This window comes from Coenobita brevimanus, chromosome 12, assembly GCF_032717465.1.
Source record: "Coenobita brevimanus isolate Jiangsu-jjx chromosome 12, ASM3271746v2, whole genome shotgun sequence".
Lineage (NCBI taxonomy): Eukaryota > Metazoa > Arthropoda > Malacostraca > Decapoda > Coenobitidae > Coenobita > Coenobita brevimanus.
The window spans coordinates 480106-493985 of NC_136965.1; the positions used below are offsets into that span (position 1 = coordinate 480106).

Sequence of the window (13880 nt, forward strand, 5' to 3'; positions counted from 1 at the left end):
GTGAAGGTTATGTAATACCTCCCATTCACAAACCTATCCTGAGTTAAATAAAATTGTCTGGAAATGGCAAGAATAAGTGTTCTATGTGCAGGCCTTTGGAACAGGGTACTGACAAAGGAAATGGCTCCTGTCTGTAACACACGGATAATTGCCAGTAAGTAAAATGACCTCCACAAGACAGCGTGGTCAACATTTAAATATCAGCATTAATGTCTGGTGAGTGGCATATCAAGTTCAGCGGTGGTGTTAGGAGCCTTAGCACTTTCAGAGGGTTTAATTAATACTTTATTTGGTTCTGAGGAGATCTCTTTTTGTGAAGAAATAACAAGAAGGCTATATATAATGTCTCCAGACTGAAAAGTCTCTTAAAACCTTAATTCAAATGTACAGGGACACCCACACTAAAAATAAAAATATTGCATTGGGCATAAGGGCTTAATATCATCAGGTGGCAGACATACCTGGTTCGGCAATGGGGTCAGGAGCCTCGGCACCTTCAAATGGTGGCTCCACCAGTGCTGCTCCAGCCGACTCTTGTGATGCAGCTGCTGCTACTGCTGCCACAGCCGCTGCTGCTGCTGCTGCCGCTGCTGCACCACTACCACCCGAGGAGGGCTTCTCTGCATCCTCAACACCAACACCTACATCATACAACTGATGGTTAAAAAGTATTTTCCTTTTAAGTTATGGAAGGTTCATGACTGATTTTCCCACAAGGTGACAACGTAATATAATGTACAGTCAGCCAAGTTTCCCGGTGAGATATAGCTAATGTGACAACAATGTGCATGTACGTGTGTGTGAGATGACTGGTTGCTCAAAACATTTCTGAGTAAAGACATGTGAAAATACACACACATACTGTTGTCACAGCTGTATCTCCCCCATCAGGTGAACCAACTGGAACCTTGTCAGACTACATTTTTTTTCAAAAAGTTAGAGCAAAATAGTGATAGAGTATTATCTGACCTGGTGTTGAGCATCTTGGTGGGCTTGGTATGAACACCTTGCGTCGCTTGTGTCGTGGCCGCAGCACTCTGATCAGTGCCTGTTTGGCACCAAAGCTAACAGCCGTGTCAGCACACAACAGCAGCTCTGAGTATAGACGCACTGCCAGTGGCACAGCAGACAGTGAGCATACAGTGTACGCATGGATGATCTCAACCACTGCCTGTACTGTGGCCTCTACGTGGGTCAGACCTGAAACATATACAGTAGTGTATGGTCCCAACAGAAGTTACTAATATCACACAGTACATCTCTGTTATGAGTATACAGTTCACACTCAGCCATATTTACAGATATAAAGAAGTAAAGACACACAGCCAGAAGTACAGCAGACAGGGACTGCAGAGTATGCACACAGAATATCTTGATCACAGCCTGCACTGTTGCATTAGCACGAGTCAGATCTAAAAGACATACCATAATACCAATACTTATTAATATCATATAATAATAATAAATAAAACACAGCAGCAAAATTAACTGATGTTTACTTAGGTAGGAATATGAGAATGGGAAAGTGGTGTGAAGTCTCCTGCTTAATATGTAAACAAACAGAAGATATGAAGCACTGAGAAAAGAACAGGCAAATAAGCCAAAATAAAATTGAGAATGATCCCTGAAGTTGGTGAACCATTTGATTCAATGTAAAGTCTCAATAACAAATCTATCCTTGCTCTAAACTAAAGCCGATGTCATAGAAAACAGACACACAAAAATAATATTATTGCTTCTCAACCTCTCTTGTAAACAGTACCTGCACTGAACCTAAACTAAGGAGTAACAGACGCACCTGGCTGACACATTGGAGTGAGGAAGAGGTTGGTGGGCTTGGCAGAGTGCAAGGCCCAGAACACACTCATCAGCTGGGCCAGGAAGTGGGAATCCTCGCTGCCGTCACTGTCACCGCCCTCCAGCGTACCCTCAGAGTCAGAGGTGGTGTCTGATGTCTTGCTCAGTGTTGAATCTCCATCGCTTCTCTTGGAGGCGTCTGCATCACTCTTTCTGGAGGTGGAATTATTATCTCCCTCACTCTTCTTTGCATCATCTCCATCACTCTTCCTTGAGGTTGAAGAATCTGACTCACTCTTCCTTGAACCTGAAGGCTCTCCTTCACTCTTCCTATCACTCTTCTTGTCTGAATCACTCTTCTTGGAGGCCCCAACATCACCATCACCCTTCTTGAACGTTGGTGTGTCACCCTCAGCGCTTCCTTCACTCTTTCTGTTGTCTTCATCACTCTGTGTCAGGGTTATGTCAGCTCCCGACATCTTCTCGGTGTATCTGAGCAGAAAATTATATAACATGTTATGCAAGGAAAAAAAAAAATCCTGAGTTTAATGGACATGTATTTTTATCTATCTATCTACTGCCAGACGCTTTAATCCTGTAAGGGGTGGCCACAAACAAATCGCCTCCATGTCGCCCTGTCCAAATGCCATTTCACTGCCCTGCTCACAGCTCACCCCCCCCCCATATACTTCTCCACTCCATTCCACCTCATTCTTAGCCTCCCCCTCCCTCTCCCCCCCTCCAGTTCACTCACATACACTCTCCTCATTAGTCGCTCGCTCTCCATCCTTTCCACATGGCCAAACCACCTCAATATATTTTTCCTAACGCTTTCCATCACATCCACATCCACACCAAAATGCTCCTTCACTTCCTCATTTGCCAGTCTGCCTCTTCACACAACTCCCCATGCTCCTCTAAAATAATTTATTTCCACTGTTCTCATTCATGACCTGTGTCCTTCCAACAAGGTCCAAGCTTCACTGCCATGCGTCAGGGTTGGTATAACAATACTGCCACGCAGCGATTTTTTTACTTCCATGCTCACTTCCCTGTTCCTTATTACTGCTTTCAAAGAACCTGCAATCATTCTCCCCTGTTGTACTCTTTCACACACTTCACCCTCTAAACTTCCATCCTAACTCATCACACTACCCAAGTACTTAAACGTACTCACATTTTCCACTTCCTCCTCATCCAGCCTCACTGTACATTCAGTGGCTTCATTTCTCTCAAAGACCATAACTTTAAACTTCCTTACATTCACTTTTAGATTCTGTTTCTTACACACTCTCCCAAACTCATTCACCAAGCCTTGCAGTTCCCCCCCCATCATCTTCACTAACAATACAGTATCATCTCCAAACAACAGTACTTGAGAAAATTACAGTGTATTGCAAAAGCCACATGCTAGCAATGACCAACTGAATAAAAGTGTATGGTGATGGTAAGAGTAAAATCCCCAGGCCTAGTGGGTTGTTAGGACATTTAAATGACTATGTTGTCTTAAAATGGACACATTCCCAGCAGAGATCATATCCCATTTCCCTGGTCTTTAATGCACACTTTCTTGACTGTATTATGTGGTCTACCAATGGTCAATATCCTGGGAGTGACCATGAAGCAATGGAAGGCTTCACAGTTAAAGTGGCATCAGGAGATGATAGAGAACAAAAAGTTTCCAAGCATAAGGGAACTATACTTACTTGACAAGATTATGTGGTCTGGCAACAGCTACATTCCTGGCAGTAACCACCAGACGATGGAAGGCCTCACAGTCGAGTTGGTGCGGATCTGTGATGCGGCGTAAGGCTGCCAGGGCTTCCACCACACTGGCCAATTGAGCACCATCCTTGTGGTTGTGGTACGCCACTCGGCTCTGATGCAGTGAGGCCAGCAGGGTGCGTGTATGGTGCTGGTGGGGGTAACAATGGAACTTATCTAAGTTTTGGTAATTGCACTGCAGAAATGCTGATGGGTTGCCAGATGCCTTTATTCACAAGAAGTGGTCATAAATTGCCTACATGTCACCCTGTCCTACACCATCAGGTTTCTCATTCTCCAACTGACACCCCCCCTCTCATACATTTCTCCACCTGATCCTCCGTCTCCCTCTCCCCCATCCTTTTCACCCACATACACTCATCTAGTTAGTCTCTCATTCTCTAACTACTCCACATGGTGAAACTATCTCACAGTATTTCTCCTAATGCCCTCTAGGACATCCACATCAACACAACAATGCTCAGTTCCTTTGCATAATAGGCTGTGTTTCATCATACCTGTACAGTTGGTGGCAGTGGAATGTTCAGCAGTTTAGTGGCCAGATCAAGAGCTCCGGCCCGGGCCACAATCTTCTCAGCGGGTGTGGCCACAAAACAGCCATCCAGGGTCTCCAGGGCGGCTGACACCAGGCGGTCCACAGCTGTGAGTGGCAGAGGGGCCGAGGCAGTGCCAGTGGCTGCTGACTCACCACCACTCCCACCCTGACTCCCAGTGCCTCCTGCACTGACTGGAGCAGTGAAGTCCTCAGGCTCTTCTGGCCAACCAAAGTCTTCCTTGGTCTTCCCATAACTGAGGAAGGAAGTGGAAATGAATAGTGATGCAGTGACCATCATCATCATCATCATCATCATGGGCTTTTGGCCAATATGATGAACTACACAATGTAAGATGCTATTTATAATACAATGTAAGACACCTGCCCTTTTACCAAATTTCAAGTTGTTTATGCACAAAAACTTACATTTTCACGAAGTCCACGATGGTAACGTTAGATGGGTCTGTGGATGGTCCAAACGTGATGACGACGCGCTTATCGGCCTGCAGTGATTCCTCTCGGGTGAGTGGCACATCAAACCAACGACCCCGTGTGGCTGTTATAGACACACTGCGCCCAAATATCTGAAGAACAAGAATGATGCAGTTAGTGTATCATTTCTATTGCTTAATCCTTTACTGGTGCTAGTGAGGGACACTGACATGTGGTGGAACTGATACAGCCAGAGTGACTTCAATGCCCCATTATTAAAACATCCCACAATTCCCTCTCTATATCGCAAAAGGAGATGTTGAGGTGAAAAAGGATTCAATGGCAATGCACTAAGACTCTCCCTGCACGTGCTAGGCAATATTAATTATCATAATGAAACTGAGTCACTCACAGATATACAGGTACCTTCCGTGTAGCAACTGCACCAACAGCCACCCTACAACTACAGATTACAGAGATACAAAACCACTCTCTTATACTGCCATTGAGCAATGAGAAATAGGCTACAAAAGCACAAAAATTTCTGCCAAGCAGGCAAACTATAACTATAAACCACCTCAAAATAAGCAGGCATCTGTGCAACAGCAGCAACAGCCACCCTCAGGTCACAGACTACAGAGCTGTCATATTGCCTTGTTCTGGCAAGTTAAGCTGAATGAACTATAACTGGGTAACTCACCTCAAGATATGCAGGCACCTTCTGTGTGTCAACAGCACCAACAGCCACTCTGAGACCACAGATTACAAGGGTGGAGTCATTGTTTGTCACCTCCAGTTGGAATCCACCAGGCTTGGTGGATGCAATGTACATTCCTGCAAACACAGTTAACAGAATTTGATATCAAAAAGGAATTCTTAATACGAGTAGGGTGACTGAGTGCAGCTATGTCTTGATGTTTTGTGGTGTACAGGTGTGTTTTTCCCAAAGTTTTTAAATAATGGCACTTAACTGGTTGCTCCACTAATAGCCTCATATTGAATTACTTTATTATGACTGCAGACTGGATATTCTATTCAACCTGGCAATGATAAAGCCAATGATAAAACCTACCTTGACTGTTAAGCCTGTTCTTGAGTTGCTGGACATTATACACTTGCAGAAGGTCATTGCCACCATACTCTATGTCATTCATCACCGAACAGTGTTCAAAGAAGTCCACAGGGAACACTACAGAACCTGAAAACAGAATACAATAATGTGGTCTTTTGTTTCTCAGAAGTGCCAGTTCCTCAAAAGGGATTCATCAGTGCTTGAAACCTGTTAGCACTTTTTCAATCACAAAACTCATGACATTATTCATATACTGGCTGTACTATACAACTTTTATCTACGTAACTGATAAAACCCCAGCAACTTACCTGGTGGTCGTCCAAGTTTAGGCACCTTCTTTTTCCTTGACGGGCGCAAAGATGAGATGGCACTGAGCACCTGCATCTGTGGTGACAGCCAGAAGTCTGGTGCCACAACACAACACATGGTTAGGGATGTTTTAATAACATAATCTGCATCAATGGCACTGAAGGTAGCAATGAGTGGATGACTGAAACCCCTGCCTACAACATTTCTACAAGTGGGTATATTTCTTCCATCTGAACAACTCCTAAACTGTAATATCAAAATACAACCATATAAATTGTGCTGCCACTTGTGGTTCGTAGATTACCATTTAAAATCATCACAACCTTGTAAATTGTGTAGGTTACCTGTGGTCTGTGGATTAGCATTGTATATCCTCAAGGATCCATCTTCACACAGGAGGATGAGTGTGGTCTTGGCCTCGTGGTTGGGTGACCACGAATGCCGCAAAGCAACCAGGTCTGTCATCTTACTCTTGGCCGGAAGCACGCGAATCTCCTGAATCAAGATCTGGTCCGGCTTCACCATCAGGATCACTGGATTGTTGCCTATATACAAAATATTATTACTACCATACACAAGTACACTACACTACATGCACTTTACACACCACACATCATACCCCTAACACAACATGGCCGGCATCAGCAAGGGCACATGGCCAGCCCCCACTACCTACTAGCAGACAGGAGGGGAGGCATGGGGTGACTCCATCAGCATGGCTTTGCATCACCACCAGGTGATCTGTGCTGACTTGCAAGTATGTTGGAATCTTAGTAAACAAAATGACTGGGTGTCCAGTGATCTATTTTTATTTCACCTTTTGGGGCAAGATAAGATCAGCCAGCTGAGGTTATGCATACATCAAAACAAAGTTCTTAGGTATGGTATATTTTACTAAGTTCTGGCTGTAAGTACTGATAAATTTTGCTCAGGTGATGCTTTTACTAAGTAATATTATATTTCTGTCCACTGTAATAATACTTAAGCTAAAAAAGGACTGGAGGTGTTTGCCTAAAGAAGGATTTGATTAGAGCCGAAATGAAAAATGTTACAATACTGGTTAGGCCTTTGTCATCTCCCAGCAACTTGGCTGCCTTACCCAACCCAAGCCAACCCAGCCACTTGGTGACAATGATGACCATAATGATAATGGCACTGACACTACCTCAATAAATACTGGGTTTATAGGAAATCAGCCAACAGTGAGATGTACTGTATAAACTAGAATTAGCTAAACAGGTGATGAATCCTGGGTGGCCAATAATTTCTTACCACTGGCAGTGTGGTTTTAAACATAATGTAATGTTAGGCACAAACTTGTACATGCTAGGCTGACTTATACATACTGGACTAAGTTATGTACACACACACTAGACTGAGTTATACATACTTGACTGAGTTAGGCATGTGATGAGCCCTGGGTGGCCAGTAACTTCACCCCACTGACACAGTGGTTGGGGAGCCATTTTGCTGCTGCTGTTACCACTGCTGCTGCTGCTGCTGCTACTGCTGCTGCTGCTGCTACTGCTGCTGCTGCTGTTGCCACCCGTCCCATTGCCACCCTTTACACTTATAGTGAACAGCTTTTCAACCTTCTCATTGTCATCTGTAATTATTTTAGCATTGCTGTGATAGACAGTTACTGTAAAACATCTAAAAACTATGCAATAGTGACATTAACCTTTTATCTTGAAAATGTTTTAAACTTTCTTACGCCTAATAACAAGTAAGTGTGAATAGTACTAAGAGGTATACATGGTTAAAAAAAAAACTTAATATGTGGGAATACCGTTTTTGGTGAAACAGAATAAAGAGTGACAGTACGGCAGATCCTGATAGCAAATGTATGTTCATAGAGTCAGTCTTCACTTGTTCTTTACTTTACAGGCAAGTTTTGTTGTTGTTTCTGTGAGTTGCAAAGAGAAGTAAGATAATGAAGTATTTTCCATGTGATAATGCTTTTTTGATTAACCCAGTAGTAGTTTTATCCCCAGATTAATCTAGATGTTGCCTTGGTGGACTGCTGGTTGAAGCTGTCCCTCTATGCTGGGGACAGGGAAGGAGTTAAGGGAAGCTTGTTTAAGTACACTATAAGCCACTCCAGAAGAAGGCATCCCCTCACCACCACCACCACTGGAAAATTACCTGCATCACTTTACGCAAACAGGTAAAGGTGGGAAAAGCACATGGTGTGACAAGAAGAATGTAAAATACAGTACAGGGTCAAGGCATTGCAATAAAAGCCAATGATACTTACTGATGGATACAAGTGGTGCAATGAAACTCTTGCCATGGGCATAACTAAAGCACAGCAGCTGCAGGGTGTGGGAATAGTACACGGAAACTCCTCCACCTCCAATCTGACCATTGCAGTCCTGTAAACAAAATCATTATCCCAAACTTACTAACATCACCTTAAACTGTATACAAACTTTTAGACTAATTCTCTATGTTCCTCATGGGGCAACACTGGATTAGATAATGATCATGATGATGATTCCCACTACCTATTACAATCACCATCATCATCATCCCAATCTCTTTTTTCCATCCAAAGGTGGAAATGTACTCTTATTAGGATAACTCTTGCTACATCAAACTTTAACTTTAATAGTCCAAGAGTTAACAAACATCATCATCATCATCCAGGCCTCCTATAACATCATTTTTTTTTTTTTTTTTTTAATGTCATGTCCCCTTTTTTCCATAAGGGTTAAGGTGTTGCCCCTGGGTAAATGACTTTGGTTTTGGAGCGTGTAGCACTTTATGACCGGATACCCTTCCTGAAGTCTACCAATGACCCTTGGGTAGACTCGAACCCCCGACCCTTTGGTCAGAGCGCTCTAACCCACTGAGCTACGGCTGCTACATCCATGATTTCTTTTATAAAATCATAAAGCCAAATGAATAACACCTTAACTTCACCACTAACCTTAAGGTCTTGATGCTGTACTTGTAGAACATTAGTAACATAGAAAGGTCCATGTTGTGCTGAGCTCTCTTCACTTAGTACTTGGGTGTATATGTACCCAGAAGACGCCATTGCTACCAGGAAGCAACCATCCTCCTGTAAAACATAGGAATTGGTTACAACTATCTATCTATCTAGCTATCTGTTGCCAGACGCCTCAATCCCATTTGGGGTGGCCACAAACAAATCGCCTCCAAGTCGCCCTGTCCCCCGCCATTTCACTGCCCTGCTCCCAACTCACACCCCCCTCTCTCATATACCTCTCCACCCCATCCCTCCATCTCATCCTTGGTTACAACAATATGAAATTTTACAGTTTCATTTATGAGGGTTCCAAAATGCTTGAATCTGCCCAAAAAGGTATCATATAATCATCATCCACTCCTCTTGTCCCACTTGGGGATGGGGTGAAGCAATAACATCATATTCTGGTGTTATCTCATTTTGATCAGCAATTATGATGAGATAGCAATCATTGGATAAGTTCAAGTAAAAAGAGTATAATCCTATGAGTGACACTAACCTGGGTGCACACAAAGCATGCATCCTTGATCTTGCCGGAGGGCAGAAGGAAGAAGTACTGAGGTGAGAGAGAGTCAACACCGAGGTCATATATCTTGACAAACTCCGCTGTGACCAGAGCCAGCTGAGTCTGTTGTCCTGGCAGCCACACTGCACGGATGATGTAGTTGCCAGACTCCAGCTGCGGGTGTAGTACTAGGTGGTCTGAAACACTGCCTGCACTGGCGAATGTTAGCACATGGCAGTCCTGGAATAAATATAAGGATGAAAGTTTAATATGATGTATTGGTTGGTGCAGGCATGCACTCAGCGTAGCCTAGTGCTGCCTTTGTTTAACTACAAACTGAATCCCTGAAAATCAATTATAAAGTCTGGTTTGCCATTTTTCCAGTAATACCTCTGGATCTCACTTCATTATAATATTCACTACCAATAATTTACTATAGCCATGGAAATACAGGAAGAAAAAAAATGCTTCCTGTATGTTACAGTCTTCCATACTATGCCAAAATATAATATTAGCCAAAATTAAGTCATCATATTCAGTACCTTAAAATTACTCTTTCCAAGAAAAAACAAGAGAAAAAAATGTGGTGCTCTCTCCTGACTGATGATTTTCTGTTCTTATTCATCATTTGAAGACAGAAATTCATATGAAGACAGATGTATATTCTATCTTTAGGAAAAAAAAATCCATCAGCAGTTATCAGATAATCTTTCACAGAGGAGCATATTTTAATAGGTTAGGATGCTCCCTCACATGTCTTCCTTACCATACCAGTGGATTTCTGTTTCTGGAACATTAATATTTTCTACTGTTACATTCTAGTGTGTTATTTATGCAATCGATGTTATGCATACATACATACATACCTCATCTATGTTATGAAAAAATATTAAATACATATGAGATGAGTAAGGCAGTATCCACACCAAATGCTTGCTGGCATGGATGGCTGTGGAAGCTGCACATCACAGTAACCCACAAAAGTTCCCACCTACCCACAACCACTGGGGCCACTTAATGGGTTGGAGTGATGCAAAACTCATGCTCACTTCAGCAAGCATTTGATGTGGTGCAGCCTAATGTGTATTACATAAAATTCATGGCTAAGAAAAGCTTGCGTGAAAGCCTCAAAAGCCTACATGAATCTGACTATAAAAAACAACTAAATGGTCCCACCTTTAGCCCACAAACAGCCAGGTAATCGTCATTGGCTGGGTTTGCTGTGATGGAAAGCACAGTGAAGGGAACAGGTGCTGAAGACAGCCGAGTCAGGGTCAGCTTCCTCTTGGCTGAGTCGTGCTGCTTCAGGAGAGATGACAGCTGCAGCACTGTGATCTTGCCCTTCTCGTGTGACACGGCCAGGTGCTGCCGCTTGCCACCGGGCGACGCCAGGCAGCACATCGCCACGCGCCGGATCATGTGGGCCGACACCAGCTGCCGGATGGTCTGGCCCTGTTCCCCGGAGTAGTTCAGGCGTACATTCTCAAAGGCACCCTCCTGAGACCCCAATGTGGCTACCATCAGCTGCTCCGATGCCTCCACCGTCTGAATACAAAAACAGAAACATTACAACAGTTACAATCATTACACATTACAGTTGTTCCATATTAAACTGGTCCAGATTTTCATTCCTGTATAGATTACTGTATTTCCTGTACCTTAGTGGCAGATCAAGACAATACTATACCTCTACATCCTTCTCATACCACTTTTTTGTGACTAGCACCATATTCTAGTGTTTATTGTCATAACTCAGCATTCAAAATGGAGAGATGGCAATTTTAGGCCAAGTCAGAGTAAAGAGAGTACAGCAGATGTATAAATGTATAGGATAACAGGTTGAGGAAGGACATAGGTATCAAAGAGGATGAAAGAATGGACTAAGGCAGATCAAGGAAGACATATGATGAGATTCTGAATGAAGAACTATGGGATTATGGCTTATGGAGAGAAAAGGCTCAAGACTAAATATGGACAGCTGTCATCAGGCGAAAAGAAACACTAGTCTATATATAAATATACATATCTATATATATATGGTATGATGTTCCACGGTCTTGGAAAATACTAACGATGGGTTTTTACTTAACAAATTGCATCATTAAACCAGGGTATACCTGTAACCAAATTATGGCAACCAGTGGTTTTGTGGGCAATTAAGGTGCTCCAGTTGGAATGAGCCAGTGCAGGTTTATATTCAACGGGTGGTTGGAGATTATTGCTCACGTAATGCCACTCTGGGATGAGCGAAGCTGGTCACTCTCATCTTAAATGTCAGGCCCAACTTGCCTAGCCCTGGGCTCCTATGCTCCTCATGAGGCAACACTGGATTAGATGATGATGAATGAATGTAGTGTGTAAGAATAATGCAGTGTTTAAGGTGTGGAGTGCAGACATGACCACAACAACAACAAGATTATGCTTTTACCTTTGATGTGGTGTGTACAGTGTGGAGTGCCGCCAGGGCGCGTTGGTAAGACCCGACAGAACTGGAATCAGTAGCACTGGCCTGGATGGTGGGCAGGAGGTCTGTCAGGAGGTCCAACACCGTGGCTGCCACCTCACTGCCACTAACTTCTCCCACCAGCAGCTCTCGCACACTCTCTGTTTAACACCAAGCCCAAGAAAACCCGTCATCATCGTCAATCATGAAAAGTTACCATCATCATCATCAATGCCAATACAACTGATTTCAACCTTGTATGATCACCACAACACTGTACTCTGTTATATGGTCAGCTTTTAGAAAACATCCCACCTGTAAAACAAGGGTGTGCTGTACCCTGAATGAGTGACAGATCAAAACAAGCTACTGGGATCACATACCTAGTTTCTTGGCCAGTGCTTGCCTCTGCTTGTGTGTGTCGTCACGATGCTTATCCTGCAACAACCCAATAATATACACTAGAAGTTGCCTTAACATCGCTACTTCATGACTAATAATCAATGATAATCACCAATATATCAACACATTATACTGTACACTTTCCATCTTAACTTGGCCCAGATTTCTGTCCCTTTGCTGCTTACCATATTTCACACAGCTCTGTGGCAGAAAGCAATACCATGGCTCTACATCTTTCACAGCACTTCACTGTGACTAGCACCATATTCTTGTAATACTGTATTGCTACAACTCAGTGGCTATTTAATATGGTGAGATGGAAATTTCAGGGGAAAAAAAAAAAAAGTTTACTTAATGTAGTAGAATGGGTATAACACAAGGACAAACACAGAAAGCAATACATTCACACATACACTATTTAGGCTACACTCCACCACCATTTAACTCTCACAACTGACTCCCATCATGTTTCTTCGACACGTAAATTTCCATCTCAATATTTAGAAACAGTGCACGAGGCATTTCAAAATAATATCCTGCAATGTGTATGCCTGTTATTTTTCTCACTACAGCATGAAGAAGTAATTGCGCACAGCCATCATCATCATCCTCATCCTCATCATCAGCCAGACATCCTTTCTCACACCAAGGAGGGATGAGGCAGGGTCCAGAGAGCCAGAAAAAAATTGGCAGAATGAAATACTAACCACATATTTGCTTCCAGCCTTTGGTTCCTTTTTCCTTGCAAAAAAAAAAAAAAAAAAAAAAAAGGTGATGTGCAGTGCGTCCCTGAGTGCGAGGCCTGGGAAGGCTGGGTTCACAGCGGAAGAGTTGAGAGGTAGGATAGGACTGGAGTGTACTGGTGTTGTGATGAGGAGAGGTAGACTGAGATGGTCTGGGCATGTGAAGAAAAGGATGGGGGATAACTGGGTGCAGAAAGTGAGAAGCGTTAACGTTAGGGGCAGGATGGCGAGAGGAAGACCCAAGACCCAAGATGAGGTCTTGAATATAACCTCAGGGATAAGAGACTGAATTGGGAAGCTGCCAGAGATCGAGCAGCAAGGACAGCTGCCATTAGATGACCAAGGCTGACATATGCAAGCATGCTGGAGCCTTTAAAAACGAAACTAACGAACTCCTATTCATTCATGTAGGTCCTCCACTCCAATTAATTCACCTCCATGCACACTGTGTTCACCCCCACATGGCCATTAACATTACCAGTTGAGTGACCTGTGATGGTGATGATGGTCGACGCCTCAGCGATGACGGCAATAAAGGCTCCACCCCAAATGCTGTTGGCCCACTGGACGACCCAACGCCATCTTCATACGAGGCAGGACTACGTTTTACCAGGGCCTGACAAAATCACAGAAGACCGTCTCTTGAATAACATGCAATAATCACGCTCCAATAAGTAACAGTATAAAAGTAATTGCCATGATTAGGTTGGTGACATGTTTGGGCAAGAACACCCTGCAATCACACTACAGAACTGATCCTGGACATTGGTACTCCTCACCCTGTCCTAGGATGGGAAAGGTGGTCAACATGATGATGATGATGATGACGTTGATAATGACGATGATGATGACGATCTTGATG

At 43.4% G+C, this 13880-nt stretch overlaps 1 protein-coding gene across 1 annotated transcript in view; it reads right to left on the reverse strand.

Moving 5' to 3' along the window:
- poe (E3 ubiquitin-protein ligase-like protein poe) overlaps positions 1-13880 on the reverse strand; it is a 79829-nt gene that overhangs the window by 33869 nt on the left and 32080 nt on the right. The window contains 20 exon segments of the mRNA XM_080282249.1: positions 462-548; positions 600-641; positions 970-1200; positions 1799-2053; positions 2207-2289; positions 3504-3712; positions 4080-4371; positions 4544-4701; positions 5250-5383; positions 5622-5747; positions 5930-6025; positions 6275-6475; positions 7321-7536; positions 8188-8305; positions 8863-8997; positions 9425-9670; positions 10607-10975; positions 11859-12034; positions 12257-12311; positions 13497-13634. Coding sequence (XP_080138375.1) covers positions 462-548; positions 600-641; positions 970-1200; positions 1799-2053; positions 2207-2289; positions 3504-3712; positions 4080-4371; positions 4544-4701; positions 5250-5383; positions 5622-5747; positions 5930-6025; positions 6275-6475; positions 7321-7536; positions 8188-8305; positions 8863-8997; positions 9425-9670; positions 10607-10975; positions 11859-12034; positions 12257-12311; positions 13497-13634 — 3367 coding nt within the window.